This window comes from Gorilla gorilla, chromosome 10 (assembly GCF_029281585.2).
Source record: "Gorilla gorilla gorilla isolate KB3781 chromosome 10, NHGRI_mGorGor1-v2.1_pri, whole genome shotgun sequence".
Lineage (NCBI taxonomy): Eukaryota > Metazoa > Chordata > Mammalia > Primates > Hominidae > Gorilla > Gorilla gorilla.
Genome location: NC_073234.2, coordinates 22,191,893 through 22,217,600, shown reverse-complemented (window position 1 = coordinate 22,217,600; position 25,708 = coordinate 22,191,893). Strand labels below are relative to the sequence as shown.

At 55.6% G+C, this 25,708-nt stretch overlaps 3 protein-coding genes across 16 annotated transcripts in view; 1 reads left to right on the top strand and 2 right to left on the bottom strand.

The window, feature by feature from the left end:
- The first annotated feature begins 639 nt into the window (after positions 1–639).
- Positions 640–17,215, top strand: IFFO1 (intermediate filament family orphan 1). 12 transcript variants are annotated; one of them, XM_019038112.4, is made up of 10 exons: positions 649–1,484; positions 5,743–5,803; positions 5,954–6,049; positions 6,848–6,988; positions 7,260–7,268; positions 7,904–8,085; positions 8,208–8,328; positions 8,593–8,688; positions 15,121–15,251; positions 16,150–17,215. In XM_019038112.4, the coding sequence occupies exons 1-10, from the start codon at positions 712–714 to the stop codon at positions 16,253–16,255; spliced, it is 1,716 nt and encodes a 571-aa protein (XP_018893657.1). In that variant the 5' UTR covers positions 649–711; the 3' UTR covers positions 16,256–17,215. The 12 variants fall into 12 exon arrangements, with proteins under 12 accessions (XP_055214466.1, XP_063549844.1, XP_063549841.1 ...); XM_063693773.1 differs by lacking the exon at positions 7,260–7,268 and having other exon boundaries at positions 647–1,484; positions 7,928–8,085; positions 8,596–8,688; positions 16,154–17,215; XM_063693772.1 differs by lacking the exon at positions 7,260–7,268 and having other exon boundaries at positions 648–1,484; positions 7,928–8,085; positions 16,154–17,215.
- A 1,157-nt stretch (positions 17,216–18,372) lies between these two features.
- On the bottom strand, positions 18,373–22,702 carry GAPDH (glyceraldehyde-3-phosphate dehydrogenase). Of its 2 annotated transcripts, none has more exons than XM_004052561.5 (9): positions 22,214–22,702; positions 21,923–21,974; positions 20,175–20,274; positions 19,960–20,066; positions 19,740–19,830; positions 19,534–19,649; positions 19,360–19,441; positions 18,750–19,162; positions 18,373–18,644 (listed from the first exon to the last, which is right to left on the bottom strand). In XM_004052561.5, exons 2-9 carry the CDS (start codon positions 21,949–21,951, stop codon positions 18,575–18,577), a joined length of 1,008 nt encoding a protein of 335 aa, XP_004052609.1. In that variant the 5' UTR covers positions 21,952–21,974; positions 22,214–22,702; the 3' UTR covers positions 18,373–18,574. The 2 variants fall into 2 exon arrangements, with proteins under 2 accessions (XP_004052609.1, XP_063549845.1); XM_063693775.1 differs by having other exon boundaries at positions 22,123–22,267.
- Positions 22,703–24,825: 2,123 nt separating this feature from the next.
- Positions 24,826–25,708, bottom strand: part of NCAPD2 (non-SMC condensin I complex subunit D2) — a 37,725-nt gene continuing 36,842 nt past the window's right edge. For both annotated transcript variants that reach the window (XM_004052556.5, XM_063693766.1), the window contains one exon: positions 24,826–25,472. In XM_004052556.5, the coding sequence (XP_004052604.3) occupies positions 25,387–25,472 (86 nt within the window). In that variant the 3' untranslated portion in view covers positions 24,826–25,386. The remainder of the gene's footprint in view (positions 25,473–25,708) is intronic.

Below are 25,708 nucleotides of genomic sequence, written 5' to 3'. Positions count from 1 at the left end.
GCTCCTGCATCCTTGGGTTTTCCCAGGGGAAAGCCCTGGAGTCAGAGCTAGGGGTGATTGAACTCCGGGGAGAGGAGGGCAATAGAAGTGTAGGGGAAGGCGGGGCACACTAGCTCATGCCTGTAATCCCAGCACTTTCTGGGAGGCCAAGGCGGGTGGATCACCTGAGGTCAGGAGTTCGAGACCAGCCTGGCTAACATGGCGAAACCTCGTCTCTACTAAAAATACAAAAAATCAGCCGGGCGTGGTGGCGGGTGCCTGTAATCCCAGCTACTCGGGAGACTTAAGCAGGAGAATCGCTTGAACCTGGGAGGCTGAGGTTGCAGTGAGCCAAGATCGCGCCACTGCACTCCAGCCCGGGCGACAGTGAGACTCGGTCTCAAAAAAAAAAAAAAGTCGCGTAGGGGAGATGGGCTTGCCACCAGAACCCATGGGGTACTGGAGGTCCTGGGCTTTACGCCACCCCGGCTGGATTCCAGGCGGTGGCTCCCCTCATCACAGGGCTCGGCCTCAGACCCGGAAAGGTCCAGGGTCCGGCCTCCAATTGGAGCCTGTCATTGGCTTCCCCCTCGGCCCGCCCCCTGACCTCTGCCCCGCTGCCGAGCCGCCTGATTGGTCGGCTCTGTCCCGCCGGCGCCGCATTGGCTCTTCTGGCTCGCCCTCCATCCCTGCTCCTGCACCGGTCTGCATCTCCCAGCAGAAGGCGCAGCCATGAATCCGTTATTCGGCCCCAACCTCTTCCTCCTGCAGCAGGAGCAGCAGGGCCTGGCCGGGCCACTGGGGGACTCACTGGGAGGCGACCACTTCGCCGGGGGAGGAGACTTGCCCCCGGCGCCTCTCTCGCCGGCCGGCCCTGCTGCCTACTCGCCGCCCGGGCCGGGCCCGGCCCCGCCTGCCGCCATGGCCCTCCGCAATGACCTGGGCTCCAACATCAACGTGCTCAAGACCCTGAACCTCCGGTTCCGCTGCTTCCTGGCCAAGGTGCATGAGCTGGAGCGCCGGAACAGGCTGTTGGAGAAGCAGCTGCAGCAAGCGCTGGAGGAGGGTAAGCAGGGCCGGCGGGGCCTGGGTCGTCGCGACCAGGCAGTGCAGACCGGCTTCGTCAGCCCCATCCGGCCCCTGGGGCTGCAGCTGGGCGCCCGGCCGGCCGCTGTCTGCAGCCCTTCGGCGCGCGTGCTGGGCTCGCCCGCGCGCTCCCCGGCCGGCCCCCTCGCGCCCTCCGCGGCCAGCCTCTCGTCGTCCTCCACCTCCACCTCCACCACCTATTCCTCGTCGGCCCGCTTCATGCCCGGCACCATCTGGTCGTTCTCGCACGCCCGCCGGCTCGGGCCGGGACTGGAGCCCACTCTGGTGCAAGGGCCTGGCTTGTCGTGGGTGCACCCGGATGGGGTGGGCGTCCAGATCGACACCATCACGCCCGAGATCCGCGCTCTCTACAACGTGCTGGCCAAAGTGAAGCGGGAGCGGGACGAGTACAAGCGGAGGTAGGGATTGGGAAAGGGGGACAGGTCTCTCTGTGTCATACCACTCACAACGGCCCGGGAGTCGGTGTGGGTTCCGAAGAATCAGGGGTGAAAAGAATGAGAGTAAAGTTTGTGCTGTATAATGAGGAGCTTGGAAGGAATTGGATGCAGGGAGACTAGAATCCGCAGAGAATGCAGAAGCCCTGCTCGTGACAGGAAGAAGGACGCTGGGAGCGGAACACGGGGGGATTCCTACTTTTCCGGCTTGTCTCTGCCATCCAGGCTTAACTGCGGGTTTTCTGCGGTGTGAAAGGGACTGGGGCTCTGCCCTACCGGTCTCAGCCCTGGGGCAGGTTAGGGATATAAACTTCAAAAGTAGGAAGCAAGGATATAGCGTAAATTTGGGAGACTAAATTGAGTGAAACTGGAAGGGGCTGGTGAGGGAGGGGCTGTACCTTGCAACGAGTGATTTTTTCACAGCCCAAGGTTTCCCAAAGAATATTGATGGAAACCAGGTACCTGCTGTGGTTTCATAGGAAAAGCTCCGGGACCTCAAGCCATTGCTTGAGTAGGTCAACAAACTGGGAAAAGAAAGAGTGAAGGGAATTCCCTAGGGTGAGGGTGGAGAGCAGGGCTGATAGGGGAATCTTGGCAGTATAAAGCGCCAGTGGTGGAGGGAGAGTGGAGAGCCAGCAGGGGACTGAGCAGGGAGAAGCTGGGATATGGGCCCTCCCTAGGACCGCGAGGCCGCGGAGCGGGCCCAGTGCATTCTGTGGATGAAGATTTGGCTGTCTGAGAGGAGCCCGGCCCCAAGGGGCAAGGGGAAGGGATGTGATGCCAGGAGTGCTGGCTGTATACCAAGTGGATTCCTTAGATGGCTGATAACCAAGCCGATAGGACAGGAGTGAGAGCAGAGACAGTGTGTTGCAGACTCCAGCCCAAGCCTTGAGGAGGAAGGGGGTGACTGACAGGCTTTGGTTTGGCGGCATCCCCTCTCATCTCAGCTATTATGACCCCTTGTGGGCGGGCCTGGGAACTACCTATGCAGCCCAGTGTAGCGGAGATTCAGTACTGGGTGAGGATTGGCCGAATGTTCTAGGAAATGACCGCTGGGTCTGGGGGCGACCTTCAGGGATCTCCACCCTGCTGGAGTTTATCAGATCACAGATCAGCAGGCTTTCTTTTTTTTTTTTCCCCATAAATGATAATATTTTATTATAGAAAAAGCATCCCAAATACAGGATTTCGTAAACACTGGTAGGTGAACAAGTGCAATTTTAGAAGTAAATGCAAAGTAAAGAGGCAAAACCTACAAGCATTTTGCCTTCAGAAGAAGATGTAATGTTCTCCTGCACTAGTGGTCCCACCCAGAACACAAATGTGGCTCCATCTCCCGTGAAAGCATTAGATTTGCTTTCTGAGCTCAGTGTGCCCGTTTCAATAATTGCAAAGTGATGGCAAGAAGTGGCATGGAATACATGACTACAGACCCTTGACTTAAAATATTGAGACAGGGTCTTGCTCTGTCATCCAGGCTGGAGTGCAGTAGCGTCATCACGGCTCACTGCAGCCTCATCCTCCTGGGCTCAAGCAATCATCCTGCCTCAGCCTCTTGAGTAGCTGGGACTACAGGTGTTCACTACCATGTCCATGCCTGGCTATTTTTTTTTTTTTTTTTTTTTTTTTTGTGTTGTCCAGGCCAGTCTCAAACTCCTGACCTGATCAGCAGGCTTTCTGAGCTTGAGTCCTGTCCTCGTGCTGGCTTCCTTAGTTGTGGTCCATGTTATGTGTCCTTGGGAGTTTCAGTTGTCCTGAAATCATCATTCTGCCACCCAGAACCAGCCTGCTCTGGAGTTAACTACGCGTTCAGCAGTTGCACAGGCACAGTTCTGGAATACATCCATAACCACAGGAACAACGCTGTTCTCAGGAGCATTTTTTTTTTTAAACTGAAGGAGCGTTTGTCCTTGGTCCAGCTGTCCAGGACAGGAAAGAGTTATTCCTTGGGGACTGATTAGCTCATCGCTCTGCAGCACGCTGCTGTGTAGAGAGCCTTAGCTAGATTTGGATGGTACGTGATACTGGCAGTGACTCTTCTTCCTCCCCAGATCCCCTGCCCTCATTCTGGTCTCTTTATAGCAACACTGTAACTCCTGTCTTCTGCCTGGAAGGCCTGGGATGGCTTGAGCGCTAAACTGGGAGGTAGCTAAAGGCCTCCTGCGTTCTATTTTCAGCTCCCCTGCCTTGTGTGTGACCTTTTTTTGAGCCCCCATTTTCCCAACATAGGAATGGTCCCTGCTTTCTCTCTTCAACCCAGGGATACAGTTTTTTGGAAGAGAGATATTTGGTCCATGCAGAACACATGGAAATCGCTCTCAAATTCTGCCCATGTTAAGGGAACCTTATAAGTGAGACCAGATGGAAATGGAGGTGAAAATGAACCTGTTTGTGTGAAGTCTGGCCAAAGAACAAATAGAACTGTAGTGGGCTTCCAGATGATTCATTTGTAGATTTTTTTTACCCTGTAAGATTTCCTTAGGCTTAACCTTTAGCTATAACTGCCTTACTTAAGTTTCTTCCAGGCTCTGTTGAGCTCACTGTCAGATAGCCCCTCCTGCCCTCTTTCATACATCTTGTCCAGGGTTAGCGTGCCCTTGACAGGCTTACTGTCTCCCTCCAGGGACTCGTGGGCTCCCGGGGCATGAGGGCACCACAGTTCATGCCTTCACATCGTAGATGAAGAAACCAAGACCCAGAAAAGATAAGGGTCTTAGCTAAGAAAACATAATCTGATGCGACTGGGGCCCTTAGTGGCCTGACTGTATGCATGAGAATGCCAGGGAGGAGGGGAGAAGCACCTACGGGACACACAGGGAAGGGGGCTGGGAGCCAGGAAGGCTGGGAGCTGGGCTGTGTGGGGAGCCAGCAGGGTGGTGGCTGGGCTGGCTGCCTCCTCCTGCTCTGCCCAGCAGGGAGGGGCAGCCGAGGTGATGTGGAGGAGTTATTATTAGGAATACTGCAGTGCAGCTGTGAGTGAGGAGATGGGACCCAGAGGCTGACATAGGAAGGAAGATGGAGGGAAGGGGAAGAAAGGGCTTCACCCAAGGCTTCAGAAGCTGCCCACTCAGATTTTAATTTTCTTGCTGTCTTCTTGGCCCCTTCCTAACCACCTTTCTTGTGTTGAAGTTTCTCTCTTGGTGCAGTTCCCCTCCCTTCTCGGGCTGACAGAAGTGATGAGCTCACAGGAACAGGATTTGAGATGTGCTGCTACGCCAGCTAGACTGCAGGGCCCTGGAACGCCGGGCGGGTCCTAAGCAGCACGTTGCCCTGGCTTCCATCTCTGTGATGGAATAGAATATGCACTGCCTGCCATGGCTGATGAGACATGACAAAGCTGGCTCTGGGAAGCATGCCCTACCTAGGACCCTGCCCTGTGGCCCAGGGTGTCGTCCGGCCCACTTGCAGTCTTAATCTCTGAATTCTGGGCCCTGGAACAGGCTGTGTCTAGTTCTCATCTGCCGTACTCACCGGGCCCCTTTACATACTCTACTTTCTCTTTCCCTCTGGGTTTGAGTGCTAGTAATAACCCCAGGCTCGTGTGTCCACTGCTGTCATGCTGCTGTGGGACTTCCGGCCTCTGAGCCAGTCTGGTCACCTCTCTGTGACTCCCTTAGAGGAGGCTCTGGGTGGGTAGTTTCTGGAGCTTGTGGGGAAGGACTTTGAGTGTCTCCTACCAGGCTCTTGACCCACTCTGTTGATACAGTATGTGTCCTGCAGATGCTTTTACAGGGTTAAATGGTACCACAAGAGGCAGGGCAGCAGGCTCGACGAGCTCTGTTCTGGTGCGGGCAGGAGGCAGGAGCCCGGATCTGTGCGACCGAAGGTGGGAGACTGGGCCGGGTGGACCTGGTGGTCTGGTGTGGGCAGGAGGTGGGCAATGAGGCCAGCCGGACAGCTGGCTGAGCTGGGGCCTGAGCGGGGATGGGCGTCACGGAGGACCGGAGCCTCAGCACTTGCCCAAACAGAGCTCCTGGTGCGCAGCCTGGAGGTTCCGGGAAGGCAGCTGGCGAGCTCGACGCCCATCAGGAAGCACAGAGCCACGTGACAGCTGCAGTTGGTCACCAGCTGGCTGGCCAGGCATTCCTGTGCCCTGCTCCTCCCCATCCAGGGAACCAGAACTGGGGTCTGAGGCCTGAGCCAGAGAGGTGGGGACAGGGAGCCATGGGGGCAGGGAAGGACTCTGTACCTAAGCTCTCTCCGCCCTTCCCATGTCTGTCAGGTGGGAAGAGGAGTACACGGTGCGGATCCAGCTGCAAGACCGTGTAAATGAGCTCCAGGAGGTGAGGGTGGCGCCCCACTCGCTGCTGGTGCTTCCCTGGGTACCCCTGTCTGCCCATGACCCTGCTGCCGTCTCCCTGTCCCTCCTTGGCATCTTTATCTTCCTCCCACCTTGGCAGTGCCACCAACATCAGGGTTTCTCCCAACTGCAGGAAGCCCAGGAGGCTGATGCCTGCCAGGAGGAGCTGGCACTGAAGGTGGAACAGTTGAAGGCTGAGCTGGTGGTCTTCAAGGGGCTCATGAGTAACGTGAGTCCAGCCCCAGGCTTCCCGAGGGTCGAAGTGAGGCTTCTGAGGCCAGAAGAGTAGGCCCTTCTAGTGTTGGCCTGTTGGCCTCCCGTCCACGGCTTCTCCCCTTCTCTTTGCTCTCCTTCCCTTTTTCCCCTAGCCACCCCTAACTCCAGAGAAAGACAAGGAACAAAAGTCTCGGTGTTGCGTCACAGAGGTGGCGCAGCTTCTGAGGGCCTGGGGTTGCAGAGCAGTTAGTGAGCAGCTTCTGGGGTGGAGGCTCTGCAGCTGGCGCCGAGGCCCTGGGCCGATTCCTCAGCCTCTGAGGCCTCACCTTTGGCGTGGGGAAATAAACGCGTGCGCTCTGCAGGAGTATTGTGAGGGTGGTCATGTACTCGGGACAGTGCCCGGCATGCAGTGTTAGCCGGAAGAGTGTTAGCTGTTGCGATTATTATAGTCCTTTCTCCACTCTTATAATTCCCAGGAGTCTCTTTCTCTCTTGGCATGTAAGTTCCAGGAGGATGAGGACCGCTAGTGGTTCCAGTGAGCCCCTTGCATGTCCCAGGCACTGGCCATGCCCTCCAGGGCTTCCGTTTGGCCAGGGAGCAGTGGCCCGAGCCGCCCCATGCCCAGCGTATTCACACAGTGCTGTGGGGAGGCCACCGCTACCCAGGAAGAGGGGTGCACTCAGCTCAGGGAGACTCCACAGAAGAGGCACCGGTGCAATGTGGTGGGAAGGATGAGGACCTTGCCAGGCCTAATTCGTCCTTGTCTGGAGAACTGGGCGCCTCCTCACTGTTCCCTGGGCTCCCTGGACAGAACCTGTCGGAGCTGGACACCAAGATCCAGGAGAAAGCCATGAAGGTGGATATGGACATCTGCCGCCGCATCGACATCACCGCCAAGCTCTGCGATGTGGCTCAGCAGCGCAACTGCGAGGACATGATCCAGATGTTCCAGGTGAGGACGGAGCTGCCCTCTGCTCTCAGGGGTGGGTGGGGCAGGTGGATGCTTCCTTGGCGGCTGGCCTGGAACGCAGGCCCTGCCTCCTGCTTGGGGAGCCTTACCTGGCAACTGGGGCCCTCACGGGGCTAGACTGGGGGGTAAGGAGCAGCATCAGGAGGGGCATCGTGGAAGCTGTCTCTAACGCCGTCTCTCCCTTCCCCCTCTCTCTCCTCTGTCTGCTTCCTCTCCTCTCTTCCTCTCATCTTCTCTCTTGCTTCCTCCACAGAAGAAGCTGGTTAGTTTGATCTCACGCAAGCTTATTAATGTCCCAGTCCCAGTTTCTAAGCTGCCTAGGCCTCCTGGCCCTCAGTTTGGGTCCGCTGGGCTCTTGAGCACGGATTTTTTTCTGCCCTTTCTCTTTTCCTTGCTCTTCCCCCTTTTTCTCTCTATCTCTTGTTCTCTTGACTGCATTTCTTTCTCTCCCTTCTCCCCCGGCTTTCCAGATCTGGATGTGATTCAGGTTCTATTTTGTACACATTGCACACTCATCCTCCTTGCGGCCTAAAGCTTTTTTTTTTTAGTTGAGTCATTTAATCAAAAAGACTTTTTTTAGAAAAAAAATTTCCTCTTGAGCCATCATGCACATCTGACTGCGGCCCCAGCGAGCCCTTCCTCCCTTGTCTGACTGCTCTCCTTCTCGATTTCTTCTTGTTCTGCCTTCTCAGTTTGCAGCCCTGACCCCCGCTGTGTGTCTGTGTGTCTGGCCCTTGGTGACTGTCCGTGTTTCTGTTCCTGTCATTGTAACTGTGACTTTTCTCTCTGTCTGCCCCCCCCTTCCTGCTGGTTCATGCTTCTCCCCCATTCCCACCCTCTCTGCCCGGCCTCCCGCTCCCGCCCTTTCTCCTCATGCACCCGGCCTCGTCTCTGTAGTCTCTGCACTTGTCTCCCATTAAGGTCCCATCCATGGGGGGGCGGAAGCGGGAGCGCAAGGCTGCCGTCGAGGAGGACACCTCCCTGTCGGAGAGTGAGGGGCCCCGCCAGCCCGATGGGGATGAGGAGGAGAGCACAGCCCTCAGCATCAACGAGGAGATGCAGCGCATGCTCAACCAGCTGTGAGTCCGCAGGCCGTGCTCCCGCAGCACCGACACCACAGCAGCCCAGGAGGCCGGAGCTCCCCAGTCCCCCGCCAGGACGAGGCCCCGCCCGCCCTGACACCCGGGTTCCCTGTCTCTAGGAGGGAGTATGATTTTGAGGACGACTGTGACAGCCTGACTTGGGAGGAGACTGAGGAGACCCTGCTGCTTTGGGAGGATTTCTCAGGCTATGCCATGGCAGCTGCAGAGGCCCAGGGAGAGGTAACCTCTGCTCCCGGCCTCAGGGCCCTCTGGCTCTGCCTCTCCAGCCTGACGCCCACTCCCCCGCTCCTCTCCTTGCTCTGTCCCCCCATGTGGCTGTCATCCTCTACCTGCGTCTCCCCTCTTCCTTTATCCTTTTGCTTTTCTTTCTCCAGTTTCTTTAACCCGACTTCCTCTCTCTCTCTCTCCCTGACTTGGCCCTTTGGAATGCGTCCCATCCCATCCCTCCTTGGCTGGCCTCCCCCGCTTCCCTTTCTACTCCAGCAGCAGGAAGATAGCCTGGAGAAGGTGATTAAAGATACGGAGTCCCTGTTCAAAACCCGGGAGAAGGAGTATCAGGAGACCATTGACCAGATAGAGGTAAGGGCAGGAGCGGAAGCCAGAGGGTTTTGAGTGGGGCTGCAGGCGCAGTGGCCTCATCCCTGCTGCAGGACCCTAGAGACCAAGGTCTTGGGAGGAGGAGTGATCTCTCAGCTATAGTCCTTCTGGTGGGCTCTGAAGACCTCAGGCTCTGGAAACAGACAGACGTCGGTTCAAATCTCAGCTCTGTTACTTACAACCACCCTGAACTTGTAATAAGTTACTTGTTCCCTCTGAGCCCCTCCTTTCCTTTCCTTTCCTTTCCTTTCCTTTCCTTTCCTTTCCCTTCCTCCCTCCCTTCCTTCCTTCCTTCCTTCCTTCCTTCCCTTCTCTCTCTCTCTCTCTCCCCCTCTCTCCCTCTCCCCCTCTATCCCTCCCTCCCTCTCTCCCTTGTCTTTCTGTCCTTTCTTTTTTGAGACAAGGTCTCACTCTGTTTCACTCTGTTGCCTAGGCTGGAGTGATCCTCCCACCCCAGCCTTCTGAGTAGCTGGGCCCACAGGTGTGTGCCACCACACCCAGCTAATTTTTATTTTTATTTTTTTGTAGAGATGGGTCTCCCTGTGTTTCCCAGGCAGGTCTTAAACTCTTGGGTTTAAGTGATCCTCCTGCCTCGGCCTCCCAAAGTACTAGAATTAGAGACATGAGCCATGTGTCCAGCCCTATACCTGTTTCTTTTTCTTTCTTTCTTTCGAGACAGGGTCTTGCTCTGTCACTCCAGGCTCACTGCAGCCGTGATCTTCTGGATCCAAGCAATCCTCCTACCTCAGCCTCCCAAGTAGCTGGGACCACAGGCATGTGCTACCACACCCGGCTAATTTTTTGATTTTTTTACAGAGACAGGGTGTCACTATGTTTTCCAGGCTGGCCTCAAACTTCTGGATTCAAGCAGTCCTCCTAACTCGGCCTCACAAAGTGTTGGGATTACAGGCATGAGCCACTGTGCCGGGCCTTTTTATTTGTAAAATGAGGAATTTAATAATACCTCACCTATAGGGTTGTTTAGAAGATCAGATGAAATAATGCATATATAGAGCTTAGGGCAGTGTCTGGCTCATAGCGAGTGTAGCATAGTGGGGACTGTTTTATTATTATTAACACTATCAGTGCCATGGCACTCAGAGATGGACTGGGACTTTCCTGTTTCTTCCACTCAGCCTTTGAGATAACAGAGAAATCTCCATGCTTTTTCCCAAGCCTTGAAGTACCTTCTAAAGGTACCTAGAGGCAAGTGGAGCTGGTGCTTTAACTCAAACTCTAGGCTTTAGGAGCTGCAAGAAGGATTTGTGGAGGCCGGGCGCGGTGGCTCACGCCTGTAATCCCAGCACTTTGGGAGGCCGAGGCGGGAAGATCACGAGGTCAGGAGATCGAGACCATCCTGGCTAACACGGTGAAACCCCGTCTCTATGAAAAATACAAAAAAAAAAATTAGCTGGGCGTGGTGGCAGGCACCTGTAGTCCCAGCCACTCGGGAGGCTGAGGCAGGAGAATGGCGTGAACCCGGGAGGCGGAGCTTGCAGTGAGCCGAGATCGCACCACTGCACTCCAGCCTGGGTGACAGAGTGAGACTCCGTCTCAAAAAAACAAAGAAAGAAGGATTTGTGGAACCACAGAATGGAGGTTGCTGTTGCTGTGGGAGGAGGGATGGACGGGACCCCCGTGAGCTCTCCTGGCCTGGTGAGGTGGTCCTTTCCCGACGCTCTGACTTTGGGAGAGGCATGGAGCCTTCTCTGCGTCTCAGCCTCTCTTCAGGCCCACATGGGAGATTCATATGTAGTCCCCCCTTATCTGCAGGGCATGTGTTCCAAGACCCACAGTGGATGCCTGAAACCAAAGATAGCACTGACCTCCTGATAGCTTGGGTCCAGTTGCTGTCAACTGGAACGTGTTTCTGTTCATGTCTCCCACCCATACATTCAATGCCTTTTCTATCTTAACTAAGCACTTAGCATGCGCTGTGGCAGTACCTTTTGCAGTTCGAGGTGTGACAGCAAAACTGGCACAAATTTCTTTTTCCTTCTTTACAATTTCACGGATAAAAGATTCATTCTTACTGTAGAGCTTAGCAACCTCAGCATCGGATTCTTTTTCTTATTAAGTTGAAAACTTTTACCTTTTCACTTAAAGGGAGCATATTTTGGCTTCTCTTTCACATATCCAAACTGCCAGCATCACTACTCTTGTGCTTTGGGGCCATTATGAAGTAAAAATAAGGGTTCCTTGAACACGGGCACTGCCATACAACGACAGTCAATCTGATCACTGAGATGGCTCCTAAGTAACTAATGGGCAGGCAGTGTAGACAGTGTGGATCCTTGGGACAGAGGGAGGGTTCATGTCCTGGTCTGGATAGAGTGAGTTTTTTTTTTTTTTTTTTCGAGACGGAGTCTCGCTGTGTCACCCAGGCTGGAGTGCAGTGGCTTGAACTCGACTTACTGCAAGCTCCACCTCCCGGGTTCACGCCATTGTCCTGCCTCAGCCTCCTGAGTAGCTGGGACTACAGGCCCCCGCCATCACGCCCGGCTAATTTCTTTTGTATTTTTTAGTAGAGACGGGGTTTCACTGTGTTAGCCAGGATGATCTCGATCTCCTGACCTCATGATCCACCCACCTCGGCCTCCCAAAGTGCTGGGATTACAGGCGTGAGCCACCGCGCCCAGCAGAGAGAGTGAGATTTTATCGGGCCACGCAGAACAGCGTGCAATTTAAAACTTAGGAATTGTTTATTTCTGGAATATTTCATTTAATATTTTCAGATGAAGGTTCACCTTGGGTACCTGAAGCCGGGGAAAGTGAAACCAGTGGATAAGGAGAGAGTGACTTTATTCTTTTTATTTATTTATTTATTTATTTATTTTTTTTGAGACGGAGTCTCGCTGTGTCGCCCAGGCTGGAGTGCAGTGGCGCGATCTCAGCTCACTGCAAGTTCCACCTCCTGGGTTCACGCCATTCTCCTGCCTCAGCCTCCAGAGTAGCTGGGACTACAGGTGCCCGCCACCACGCCCGGCTAATTTTTTGTATTTTTGGTAGAGACGGGGTTTCACCATGTTAGCCAGGATGGTCTCGATTTCCTGACCTCGTGATCCACCCACCTCGGCCTCCCAAAGTGCTGGGATTACAGGCGTGAGCCACCGCGCCCAGCCTTGACTTTATTCTTATTGCTCTCACATTGGAGGTGTTTGAGAAGGAAGTCGAGAAATTATTTTCCTATATACTCATTCTCCCAACACACATCAAACTGTCCTGCTCCTGCATCAAACCTGGTTTTCTTGGCCAGGTAGATGAGGTTTCCTGGATTTGTGCTGCTAGCTAAAGATATGGCAAGGGAAACCAGTCCTCCCCACCCTCCTGTCTACCGCAGCTCACTGTTTCCTCCTCCTGCCTGACCTGATTCTTGCCTCCCTCTTTTGGATGGTGGATTTAAGGTCTGTGTTTTCACTGTGCCTTCAACCAACTAGGGGCCTTTGTGCGGCCATCTTCGTGAGAAGAGATCTCGGGCTGCCATCTCTCCCTAGTCTTCCCTGGACCTCAAGTGCCCAGTGTAAAACATGATCTGAAAGAACGAAAATAATATCTTAAATGGAATCATGCCTTTTAAGCTATTTTTGGCCGGGCGTGGTGGCTCTCGCCTGTAATCCCAGCACTTTGGGAGGCCAACGCGGGCAGATCACTTGAGGTCAGGCGTGTGAGACCAGCCTGGCCACCAACATGTGAAACCCCGTCTCTACTAAAAATACAAAAAGTAGCCAGGCATTGTGGTGGGCACCTGTAATCCCAGCTACTTGGGAGGCTGAGGCAGGAGAATTGCTGGAATCTGGGAGGTGGAGGCTGCAGTGAGCTGAGATCATGCCACTGCACCACAGCCTGGGTGACAGAGCAAGACTGCATCTCAGAAAAAAAAAAAAAAAGTATTTTCAAATCATCGGACTCCTCCTCTCTCCCAGTACAATGACTTTAGGCAGCAGTCCCCAACCTTTTTGGTACCAGGGACTGGTTTGTGGAAGACAGTTTTTCCACTGACCCGGGGGAAATGATTTTGAGATGATTCAAACATTACATTTATTGTGCACTTTATTACTATTTTTAAAAAGTATTATTATTATTTTTTGAGACAGAGTTTTGCCCTTGTTGCCCAGGCTGGAGTGCAATGGCGCAATCTTGGCTCACTGCAGCCTCCGCCTCCCGGGCTCAAGCAATTCTCCTGCCTCAGCCTCCCAAGTAGCTGGGATTACGGGCATGCGCCACCATGCCTGGCTAATTTTGTATTTTTAGTAGAGACGGGGTTTCTCGATGTTGGTCAAGCTGGTCTCGAACTCCCGACCTCAGGTGATCCACCACCTCAGCCTCCCAAAGTGCTGGGATTACAGGCATGAGCCACCACACCCGGCCTGTGCACTTTATTTCTATTATTATTACATTATGATATATAATGAAATAATTATACATCTCACCATAATGTAGAATCAGTGGGAGCCATGAACTTGTTTTCCGCAACTAGACGGTCCCATCTGGGGGTGATGGGAGACAGTGACAGGTCATCAGGCATTAGATTCTCATAAGGAGCACGCAACCTAGATCCCTCGCACGCACAGTTCACGTAGGGTTCAGGCTCCTGTGAGAATCTAATGCCGCCGCGGATCTGACAGGAGGTGGAGCTCAGGCCGTAATGCCAGTGATGGGGAGCAGCTGTAAATACAGATGAAGCTTCACTCGCTTGCCCACTGCTCACCTCCTGCTATTCGGCCTGGTTCCTAACAGGCCACAGACAGGTACTGGTCCATGGCCTGGGGTTTGGGGACTTCTGCATTAGGGGAACCGTTAGGAGGACTTGCTGACCTCAGGAGTACCCAAGGTGCCTTTATCTTTGTGACCTTTGATCTCTCAGGGTCACTAAGATGGAGCAAGGTAAAGCCAAGGCTCAGAGTGGTGGGCGGGAGGCAGTTCTTCCCCACCGCTCCTCACCTCTCTCTGTCTCCTCCTGTCCCACCCCCAAGTCTGTTTACACAGCGAGCCTGCAGTTTTCAAGGTGGCTTGTCAAGGACATCTCCTGACATGGACGTTCACCTCCTGACCTTGTTCCTGCTGTAAATTTGTGAATTAAGTGTGGACATAGACATATGCAGAGACTACTGGTGGCAGTACTAGCCTTGTATTTCAGTAGAATATATTTGGTTCATTTCCTTCTTCCCAGTCTCCCTGAGTGATGGTTCCAGAACCCAGCTCTCTGCACTCCGGTTCTTCCAAGGTAGAGAAATTGGGGTGTAGGCAGCTGATCTGAACAAGGGCTGGTGGCACTGTATTTTCCCCCTGGGTTGAACAGTCACCGTGTCCTGCTCCTCCCACTACTGTGGGGCCCCAGCTGTGGATCCAAGCCTGCCAGGGAAGCTGTCCCCACTAGGGCTTCTCACCCAGCCAGCCGCCATCTCACCCCAAATGTCACTGTCCTGACCATCTCTGTTGTCTGGCCCTGTAACCTGTTTCCTTCTTTCTCTAAGTTCCCACCCTCTCTGTCCAATCCACATTATCACAGCTGGTATCCTCCCCGTTCCCTTCACTCAGGCAGTCACGAACGTCATCTCCAGGCAGTTTCATTTTGCCTGCCCTTGTGGCCCCTGCCCTTTGTACCCAAAACAAAGAGAGGCAGTCGACTGTCCCTGGCACTGAGTTTGTGCTGCCTGGGCCCTGCCTCTCCGCCTGCCTCAGAGTGTGGGCTGCAGAATGGGCCCGGGGAGGGAGACCGGATTTCTTTGATTCTGAGCCCCGTGTTTTCCACGTGTGACATTTCTGAAATCAGGACACGTCTCAGAATCAATGGCACCTCCAATATGGGAGTCTTCCTTTTAGTGTCTGAAAATGGCTTTTAGGTGAGAAAATAAAGTGATAAGGAGAGAATGGTAAGAGGATTGGGCCCCTTTCAGCAGTGAGCCAGGCTTCTATGCCAGGGGTCTCATCGGCACGTCACAGAGTTAATTCCCTTCGAGGTCAGGGTCTGCCAGGATGAGGGAGACCTGTCGCTAACCCTTACGGGAGCTCACAGTGCAGTGAGGGGACAGCCCAGGACCAGCGCAGTACAGGGGATGAGGGGTGAGCTGGGCCCCACAGGAACCTGTGTGGCCCTGGGAGCCTGTGGATCTGCTCTATCCCGCCCACACTGACTTTCCTCACCACTCTTATCAGTCTTAAAAGAACACAGCCTGCAGCAGTACCTTTGCATTCCTCCATAGGCAAAGATTTCCAGGAAAAGCAGAGGAAACAATGGTGTATTCGCTGCCTTCTGCCTTGGTCTGATTTATTTTAAAATCCGAGCCTTCAGTAATGGCTGCCTGGGCCCCCGGCCCAGCCACTGCTCTTGGCGTGTTAGCTTCCTGGCGGGGGCAACAGAGGCGCTGTGAACCCCACCTGTTAACCCCGATGGCCCTGCCTGCCCCACCACAGCTGGAGTTGGCCACGGCCAAGAACGACATGAACCGGCACCTGCACGAGTACATGGAGATGTGCAGCATGAAGCGCGGCCTGGACGTGCAGATGGAGACCTGCCGCCGGCTCATCACCCAGTCTGGAGACCGGTAGGCGCCTCCCCTGGGCATGGGGCCTTCCGGGGGGACACAGCCCCAAAGACCCTCAGGCAATGACTGGGTCACATCTTGCTGTGGGGCTGCCCTTTGGGAGTTACCTGGTGTGGCTGGCCCAGCCCCACAGCTCTCTCCCTTGGCAGTTGGATGAGCTATGTCCATTCATGACGGGAGGGCTGAAACCTCCCAAGGCCACCAGCTCTGGTGGTTCCCCTGGTTAGAGGCAGTTTAAAAACTGGCAAGGAACAGAAGGGTTGTGGGGGCAGATTTTTATCTAAAGTCAGGGCCATGATTTGTGCATTTGACCCTGTGTAAGTTACACCGCAACAAGAAAGTGAATTTTTAAAAATCACAAAAATACTGCGGATAGACATAAAGCCAAGGCCCTAGAGTCAGGGTGCTGGAGGCTCAGCAGCTTCTCTCCTACTGTGACTTCAGCTATTTCTTTTTTTTTTTTTTTTTTGGCTCACTACAACCTCCGCCTCCCAGGTTCAAGTGATTATCTTGCCTCAGCCTCCAAGGCGCCTGCCACCACACCTGGCTAATTTTTGCATTTTTAGTAGAGATGGGGTTTCACCATGTTGGCCAGGCTTGCCTTGAACTCCTGACGTCGTGATCCACCTGCCTCTGCCTCCCAAAGTGCTGGACTTACAGGCGTGAGCCATCATGCCTGACCTCAGCCTCTGAGTTCCCAAGACACAGGCGGGGCCCATTTCCCTGTCAGGGTGGGGTTGGAGAGAGTTCAGTCCCTGCCGCTCCCTCGCCATCCCGCAGCCCCGCCCTCGCTTCCGGTACTTCTCACCTGCTGCCAGAGGATGAGGCAGCAGGAAGAGGAGTGCCGTCTTCAGGATTCCTGCCTGCCCCAAGGTTGACAACTGGTGTTTTTTTCTAGAAAGTCTCCTGCTTTCGCTGCGGTCCCGCTTAGCGACCCGCCGCCGCCGCCAAGCGAGGCTGAGGACTCCGATCGCGATGTCTCATCTGACAGCTCCATGAGATAGAGACCTGCCTCCCCCTTGCACCCGAGGCCCTCGCAGCTGGGAGCTCAGCGAGGCAGAGGGTGGGGCTGCACAGAGGGGAACATCAGCTGCAGCTCTGCACCAGGCCGGACCCTGGGGACTGGGGCGCTCCTCCCTCGGGCTTTCTCCCTCGGTCTTGGCTTCTCCAGGGCTCTGGGGTGTCTGGAGCTAGGCTTGGCCCTACCATTCTGGGGCCATTTCCACCACAGTTGGGGCTCTCCTGCCTTCACGCGTAGGTGTCTGCTACTTCCCCATCTTTAAAATGCTGCCAGAGCAATTGCGGCCCCTCACCTTGTCCACGTATCAGGAATGTGAATGTGGGACCTTTCCTCCATCCCTGTTGTCCGGAGCCAGCTCACTGTCTTCCACACTGGTGCTAACTGGCCCAGGCACTGGAGTGGAATAGAATGCAGCTGGAGGCTACGCATGGCCTCTGCAGCACACGCAGCTGGAGAGGGCTTCTGTCCCTGTCAGCGGCAGAGGGCGTTGGGGCTGGCCGGGGCACCTTGTCCCTGCTATGGTCCACATGCTCACGCTGTCCACCTGCCAGGTGGAGTGTATGTGGCTGTGGCCCTCCCTCGTGGAGGTGCCGTGCTTTAAAGAGGCCTTAGTGCCCGGGATGGGCACAGTGTTTTGAAGGGAGGTGGGAGCTCTTGCTCTCCTGGTCACTGCAGAATGACAGAGAAGGTGAAGCTCCGTGCATGTGTGCGCGGGTGTATGTGTGCGCGGGTGTATGTGCGCTCAGGGTCTCTGTTTAAGTATCAGCTAAAGATGTGCCTCCTCTGTGTCTGTCATACACTGAGACCAACAGGCTACAGTGTCCCTGATTCTTGGAAAAGCCTGGAGAAGCTGGGGAGATGCGGTTCACAATGCCTCGGTATAGGAGGCTGTGTTGAGCTGACATTCAAATGGATTCTTTAATAATAATGAAACTGGCGAGTCTTTATTGTGCACTTTGGTGTCCCTATCAAGCACTTCCTAATATTCACTAGTTTGAACTCTGAGGTAGGTACTTTTTTTTTTTGAGATGGAGTCTCATACTCTGTTGCCTAGGCTGGAGTGCAGTGGTGTGGTCTCAGCTCACTGCAGCCTCTGCCTCCGGGGTTCAAGCGATTCCACTGCTTCAGCACGCCTGTAGCTGGGACTATAGGCATGTGTCATGAAGCCTGGCTGGTTTTTGTAATTTTAGTAGAGACGGAGTTTCACCATGTTGGCCAGGCTGGTCTCAAACTCCTGACCTCAGGTGATACACCCACCTTGGCCTCCCAAAGTGCTGGGGTTACAGGCGTGCGCACTCTACCGAGGTTATGTACTTTTGTCTCCACTAGGTAAGCGCACGTGCAAAGTGAGGCCCGGGAGTAACTGCCCAAAGCAACTGAGCCGTTCAGTGGCAGAGCCAGGGGTCTGGACCTAGGTCCCAGCTACACGCCTTGCCCCTACCCAAGCTCCCCTAAGGACGATGATGGAAATAAGTCACCCTGACACATCTCAGTTCATCTTCCTCAAAACTATGCGAGGTGGGCATTTTTACCGATTTTTAAACATTATATAGTCCTTACCGCCTTGGGCATGGTTTTAGGTACTTGGTTTACCTAGATGAATCCTGCTTGAAGACCTTAGGGGCTGGCCACAATGACGTCCTCTAAGACACGAGGGCACAGAAAGCAATAGAGCACGTGCTCAAGACCTCACAGCTGCAGAGGCCAAGCCGGAATTGCCCGCTGCAGCTCAGCTCCAGGCTGAGCTCCACTCACCAGTCAGCGTCAGAGCCCAGTGCGAACCCTGACTTCCTCCACCTGTCAGCCTCCCTGGGGCTGCCCACAGAATAGCTTCTTCCATGTTTGGCCAACAGCAGATAGCCTAGGACTGGGGCGAGGAGAGGAAAAGGCCTTGTTCTCTGAAGTAGTGGTGCCAGCTTCCTATAGCACTCAAGACGTCTGAAGCAAATGGTTCTCGAAGCAAGCAAGGCTGTTTGGAGGCCCTACCCTCAGTGTGAGGAGAACATACCAGGTCCCTCCCAGCAAGAATGTCTCACCTTGACACAAGCCCAGCTTCCCTCCTCTCTGCCCTAGACCCTAGGATAAGACAGGACAAGTAACTGGTTGAGTACAGGGTACTTTATTGATGGTACACGACAAGGTGTGGCTCCCTAGGCCCCTCCCCCTCTTCAAGGGGTCTACATGGAAACTGTGAGGAGGGGAGATTCAGTGTGGTGGGGGACTGAGTGTGGCAGGGACTCCCCAGCAGTGAGGGTCTCTCTCTTCCTCTTGTGCTCTTGCTGGGGCTGGTGGTCCAGGGGTCTTACTCCTTGGAGGCCATGTGGGCCATGAGGTCCACCACCCTGTTGCTGTAGCCAAATTCGTTGTCATACCTAGAAGATGAAGAGTTGTCAGGGCCCTTTTTCTGAGCCAGCCACCAGAGGGCGCCAGACCCTGCACCACTTTTTAAGAGCTAGTCTCTGGCCCCAGCCACATACCAGGAAATGAGCTTGACAAAGTGGTCGTTGAGGGCAATGCCAGCCCCAGCGTCGAAGGTGGAGGAGTGGGTGTCGCTGTTGAAGTCGGAGGAGACCACCTGGTGCTCAGTGTAGCCCAGGATGCCCTTGAGGGGGCCCTCTGACGCCTGCTTCACCACCTTCTTGATGTCATCATATTTGGCAGGTTTTTCTAGACGGCAGGTCAGGTCCACCACTGACACGTTGGCAGTGGGGACACGGAAGGCCATGCCAGTAAGCTTCCCGTTCAGCTCAGGGATGACCTTGCCCACAGCCTTGGCAGCGCCAGTAGAGGCAGGGATGATGTTCTGGAGAGCCCCGCGGCCATCACGCCACAGTTTCCCGGAGGGGCCATCCACAGTCTTCTGGGTGGCAGTGATGGCATGGACCGTGGTCTGCAAAAAGAGGGAGTGAGGCCCTGCAGCGTACTCCCCACATCACCCCTCTACCTCCCTCCCCACCTTGAAAGGAAATTATGGGAAAGCCAGTCCCCAGAACCCCCAACCCCAGGGTTGCATGCAGCCCCGGCAGGGAGGAGCCAGTCTTGGATGAGAAAGGTGGGAGCCTCAGTCCCATTCCCCAGCTCTCATACCATGAGTCCTTCCACGATACCAAAGTTGTCATGGATGACCTTGGCCAGGGGTGCTAAGCAGTTGGTGGTGCAGGAGGCATTGCTGCAAACAAAGAGGGAGCGGGGCGCAAGTCAGGGGAGCGTGTCCATAGGGTGCCAGGCTGGCCGCTTCTCCACGGGCCCTGCCTTCCTCACCTGATGATCTTGAGGCTGTTGTCATACTTCTCATGGTTCACACCCATGACAAACATGGGGGCGTCAGCAGAGGGGGCAGAGATGATGACCCTTTTGGCTCCCCCCTGCAAATGAGCCTACAGCAGAGAAGCAGACAGTTATAAACCCGGGTTCTGCCTTTGCAGGACTGAGTCAGCTTCCCCTCCTGCGGGCCCTCCTGCACTCACCCCAGCCTTCTCCATGGTGGTGAAGACACCAGTGGACTCCACGACGTACTCAGCACCAGCATCGCCCCACTTGATTTTGGAGGGATCTCGCCTATGGGGGTGGGGGGGAGATGGGGACAGGACCATATTGAGGGACACAAGGTTACCATATACCCAAGGGAGCCACACCATCCTAGTTGCCTCCCCAAAGCACATTTCTTCCATTCTGTCTTCCACTCACTCCTGGAAGATGGTGATGGGATTTCCATTGATGACAAGCTTCCCGTTCTCAGCCTTGACGGTGCCATGGAATTTGCCATGGGTGGAATCATATTGGAACATGTAAACCTGGGGGAATACGTGAGGGTATGAAGGGGCTGCCCATCACCCAGGTGGCTCCTCCCACACCAGCTTTGGGGCTCACCATGTAGTCGGGGCTCACCATGTAGCACTCACCATGTAGTTGAGGTCAATGAAGGGGTCATTGATGGCAACAATATCCACTTTACCAGAGTTAAAAGCAGCCCTGGTGACCAGGCGCCCAATACGACCAAATCTAAGAGACGAGAGGCAAGAAGGCATGAGGAGGGGAGGCTCCTCCAGAATATGTGAGCAGCCCTAGGCCACCTCCCCATTAAGAGGGCGAATGCGGCATCTCCTTACCCCCAGGAGGGCCCAAGAGGTTGAATTTTATCTCCCTTGAGCTTCCCTGCCAGGCTGGCCTGGCTTTACGGCATGGCTGCAACTGAAGGCTCCACTGCTGCCCAACACCCCCAGTCATACGAAGCCCTTCCAGGAGAAGCAGCCATGTGGGGCACTGCCACCCACAGTCTGGGCACAAGCTTTGTACATGGTATTCACCACCCCACTATGCCACCCCAGGAATGCTTGCTGCTGCCTAGCTCAGCTGCACCCTTTAGGGAGAAAACGCTTGTACACTCAGCACCATCAAACTCACAGGGCAGGAGTAAAGGTCAGAAATTAACTGGACACGGCAAGCCCACCCCTTCTCTAAGTCCCTCCTACGAAAGGGACAGAGATTGGGGCGGGGGGGAAGAGGGGAAGCTGTATTTTAACCCCCTAGTCCCAGGGCTTTGATTTGCCAAGTTTCCTGTCCTTCCTAGCTCTTTTCCAGAAATCAGGAGTGGGAGCACAGGTAAGTGCATGTGTGTGGGGAGAAGGGATGGGAGAGAGCCCCAGCCCAGGCCCCCAGCTACAGAAAGGTCAGCAGCTATATTTAACCTCAGACCAGGGTGCGGTGGGAGATCTGGTTTCCGGAAGACGGAATGGGGAGAAGGGCAGGTTTCCCGAGGCGCCCAGACACCCAATCCTCCCGGTGACATTTACAGCCTGGCCTTTGGGGTCGGGTCAACGCTAGGCTGGCAGGGGAAGGGCGGGGCCATGAGGTGAGCCGGCGCTGCAGGAAGGGGCCACCGCCAGAGGGGCCATTTTGCGGTGGAAATGTCCTTTTCCAACTACCCATGACTCAGCTTCCCCCGGCTTGGCACCAAGCCACAGCCACACCTCTGCGGGGAGGGGACACAAGAGGACCTCCAAAAACCCACTTCTTTGATTTACCAGAGAATAATCTAGGAAAAGCATCACCCGGAGGAGAAATCGGGCTTGCGGCTCAGGGGCCAGCTAGCCTCGCTCCACCTGACTTCCCCGCCACACGCGACTCCACCCATCGAGGCAGGAGCGCAGGGTTAGTCACCGGCAGGGTTTCCTAACGGCTGCCCATTCATTTCCTTCCCGGTTGCAACATGGCGGCCGCTCTACCGCAGGCGCAGCATCCGGACAGGGATGCACCCGCTGCGCACTAGCATCCCGGGGCCTGCGGTGCCGGAGGCCATGGGGGAGGGGCTCCTCTGCGACACGTGACCCCGCAGAGCGCGAAAGGAAAGAAAGCGTCCCCACCTAGGGGTCCGGGTCGGGATCTCGGGCGGGAGTAGAGACCTCCTGTTCCTGGGGACTAGGGGAAGGAGGCTCCGGGCAGATGGCGCCGCAAGGGCGGAGCTGCACAGGGCGCCACGGCCTGGGTGCGGGGCTCCGCCAGGTCCGAGCGCTGACCTTGAGCTCTCCTTGCTTGCGGGGAACAGCTACCCTGCCCCCATACGAGTGCAAAGACCCAGAGCCCGCAAGGCTCGTAGACGCAGTTCGGGGGCGGTCGCAGCCCAGGGCCCCCCAGCCACCCACGAACTCACCCGTTGACTCCGACCTTCACCTTCCCCATGGTGTCTCAGCGATGTGGCTGGGCTGCGCGGAGGGAGAGAACAGTGAGCGCCTAGTGGCCCCGGCCGACACCCACGCCTCCCCTCCCCTCCCCCACCAGGCCTCCATGCCCAGCCCGCGCCGCATCACGTCCTCCGCCCGCCCCTGCAATGCGGCGGCCGCCCGGGCCCACCCCGCAGCGGCGCGAACACGTCCGGCCTGCGCCCTCCCTGCCGCCTTCAGGCCGTCCCTAGCCTCCCGGGTTCCTCTCCGCCCGTCTTCACCTGGCGATGCAAAAGAAGATGCGGCTAACTGTCGAACAGGAGGAGCAGAGAGCGAAGCGGGAGGCTGCGGGCTCAATTTATAGAAACCGGGGGCGCGGCGGCAGGCGGTGACTCGGACCCCGCCTCCCGCCGGGCTCAGCCAGTCCCAGCCCAAGGACTTGAGGCCTGAGCTACGTGCGCCCGTAAAACCGCTAGTAGCCGGGCCCTACTTTCGCCCCGCTTTTTTTTTTCCACAGCCGCCTGGTTCAACTGGGCACGCACCGAGCGTGTGGGCCCCGACGGAGGGGGGAAGGGACTGAGATTGGCCCGATGGGAGGTGATCGGTGCTGGTTCCCAGGACTGGACTGTGGGCAGCAGGAGACTAGGGAGTCCAGGACGGGGGCCCTTACACGCTTGGATGAAACAGGAGAACTTTGGGAGCGACTGAGATGGGGAATTGGAGCCGGAGCCCAGCACGGCTCGCGGCTGCACGCGGCCTGCCCCCTCCCCTTTCTTTCTTTCAAAGGCTGAGAGGCGGGAAAGTTGGGGAACTTCTCCTCGAGGCTCTGCGGTAGTGACACCGGACTGCTCAGGCAAAGGCCTAGGAGGGGCCCATGGGCCTCGGGCCGGGGCCCGTGGTCCCTTCCCAGCCCCCACTTCCCCCTCCCCATCTCCTGGCTCCTGGCCTCTCTGGGACCGAGGCCTGGGCTGGGCACTGGGCAGTGGGGGCCTGGAGAGGAAGGAGGCTCGGGAGGCGGCTTGAGGGGGAGGTTTCTGCACGGAAGGTCATGATGTCCTGCAGCCCTGTAGCCTGGACCTGATAATTAGGGCAGACAATCCCGGCCCTGTGTGCACCAGCGGCTCTCTCCGGGCTGGGGCCCCAGGCGGAGGACAGGATGGCTGGTGGGGGCCCAGAGGCCTCCCACAAAGGCACTCCTGGAAACCTGTGGGCTGTGCTGCCTAGGGTGAGAGACAGTGTGCCTTTCATTCCATCCAGCCTGGGGCGAAGAGCGGGACGTGAGGGCGGAAGTCCCTCCCCGCTCTGGGACGTGCAGGCGAGCCAGGAGCCAGGGACTCCCTTTCACTGGCTGCGCCGGGGGATATTGAGGGCAGGGTGAGTCAAGCAGAGGGAAAAAGTGGGAAAAGATGTCTTGGGCACACGGTGGGAACAGGTCCCCTGCCCCTTCCCACAGGGGATCCATTCTTCTGGTAGGAGGGCAGAGGGCCAGGTTTGTGAGTGTGGGATGGGAGGGTGCTGAACACTTGTAAGGAAGGGGGTGGGGTGGGGTGGCCTTGGCCCATCAGCAGGTGCATGGGAGGGGGATCCCGGGCCTCTTTGCTGGCCCAGCATAACCTGACACCAGCCCCCTGCCCTTCTAGCTAAAAGCCGGTTGCTAAGTTTAGCCTGCCTGGTGATAATCTTTGCTTAAAAAGCACCCACAGGACTCCAGTCCCTGACCCTGCCTTTCTGGGATTGCCTTTCCTGCTGGGACCCAGAGCCAGGCTGTGTCCTCGTCTGGCTGCCATTGGCATGGTTGGTGCGGGCTTTTCACAATGACCACCCAGAGCAGAGTAGCAAGAGCAAGGCAAGAAGGTCCCTAATGGTGAAAGGGGTGGGGTGGGGGAGTGGAGGAAGCCCCACCTGACTCAGCTATTCCTGCAACCAGGACCGTTAACCCTTTCCCATCGAGAGCATTAAGAGCACCTCCACGCTCCTGCACCACCCAAGCGTGATTCGGAGGCGCCATCTTCCCCTCTGCCTCATGCTTGTCATTTTTCATTACTGTCTTCTCCCCGCAAAGAGGGAGCTCAGTGCCCAGGGAGCACTACTGACGTAGTGTGCTGTTGTCATGACAGCAGAGGCACCAGTGTGGTCACGACAGCCAGCTCACAGCCTCCGGTTCTAAGGTGACTCAGCAGAGAAGACTTGAGGAGCTGGAGAGGGGTGCGCAGGCTTCAGGGGGCAGCCCGCCTGCGGCACAGCTCACGCCCTCTGCAGACCCGGGAACAATGAGGAATGCTGGGAGACAGGTCTTGTCTGCCGCAGAGCTGGAGGGGATCATGATCTGAACTTCCACGAGCCTGGGCCGGTCTGCTGCCAACCTTTGGAGATGGGATTAGGGAACACGAGTGGGGGTGGGGTGAGGCACATGGCGGAAAGCAACCCTTGGTCTAGAGCAGGTTTTCTCAACTGTGACGCTATTGACATTTGGGGCCGTGTGATTCTTTGTTGAGGGGCCGTCCTGTGCGCTGCAGGATGTTGAGCCACATCCCTGGCCTCTTCCCACAAATGCTGGTGGCATTCTTCCCCTACAGGCTACGACAACAAAACAGGCCCCAGGTGTTGTCAGATGTCCTCCGGCAGACAAAATTGCCCCCGGTTCAGCAGCACTGATCTGGAGCCTAGGCACTGCATAATTCTCCCCAGAGAGGCTGTCTGGTCACTGTGCAGGGTCCAGAGGTTGAGAGGGGAAAGGTGGCAGTGACGGGGCAGGAAGCTCATCTGCCATCCCGGGACAGGCCTTAGGACTCTGGGCTCACTCCTCTCTCTCTGCACTGATAACCCTCTCTCTGCTGCATGAAATTGGGCTAATGTGAAAGACGAAACAAAGACAAGCTTAGGAAAAAATGTCTAAAAGTATATAAAAACATTTATTCATTAGAAAACAAGGAGATTGGCAAACATATATTCCAAAGTTGAAGCAGCTCAACGCAGTTCAGTTAGGCTAATTTAAGAGAAAGCCTTGCATTTTAAAGATCGTGTAGGCATTTTTTTTTTTTTTAATTTGAGGTGGAGGTTCGCTATTGTTACCCAAGCTGGAGTGCAATGGTGTGATTTCGGCTCACTGCAACCTCCGCCTCCGGGTTCAAGCGATTCTCCTGCCTCAGCCTCTTGAGTAGCTGGGATTACAGGTGCACGCCAATACGCCCGGCTAATTTTTTATTTTTAGTAGAGATGGGGTTTCTCCATGTTGGTCAGGCTGGTCTCGAACTCCCTACCTCAGGTTTTCCACCCGCCTTGGTATCGCAAAGTGCTGGGATTACAGGCATGAGCCACAGTGCCCGGCCTTTTTTTTTTTTTTTTTTTTTTTTTTTTTAAAAAGAGACAGACAAATATTTTACAAGGGAAACAGAATTCGAATTCCAGGTCACCCTACAAGATACCCTGCACAGGGAGGACAGGAACAGACTTCCTAGGATCTGTGCCTGCGAGCCGATGCTCTGAGAATGGGGGTTGTTTTCTTGGGTGTCTCGTCTTCTGTCATCTCTGCTGAAAGATCTATGCAAAGAATTAAAGGAATAAGAAAAAGCTGAGTCACAAAGATGGTGAAAAAATAGATATCAGAGAACAAGTGAGACAATCCCACACCACACAGAAGAAATAAAATCCAAGCTGTACAGGAGAGGCCCTTCTGCGGCAGTGGGGCAGAGCATCTACACTCAGGCCCCCGCAGCAGGTCCTATGGAAACCAGCCCTCCGCACCCTAGCTGTGTGCCTTCTCGGCTGGGAACAGG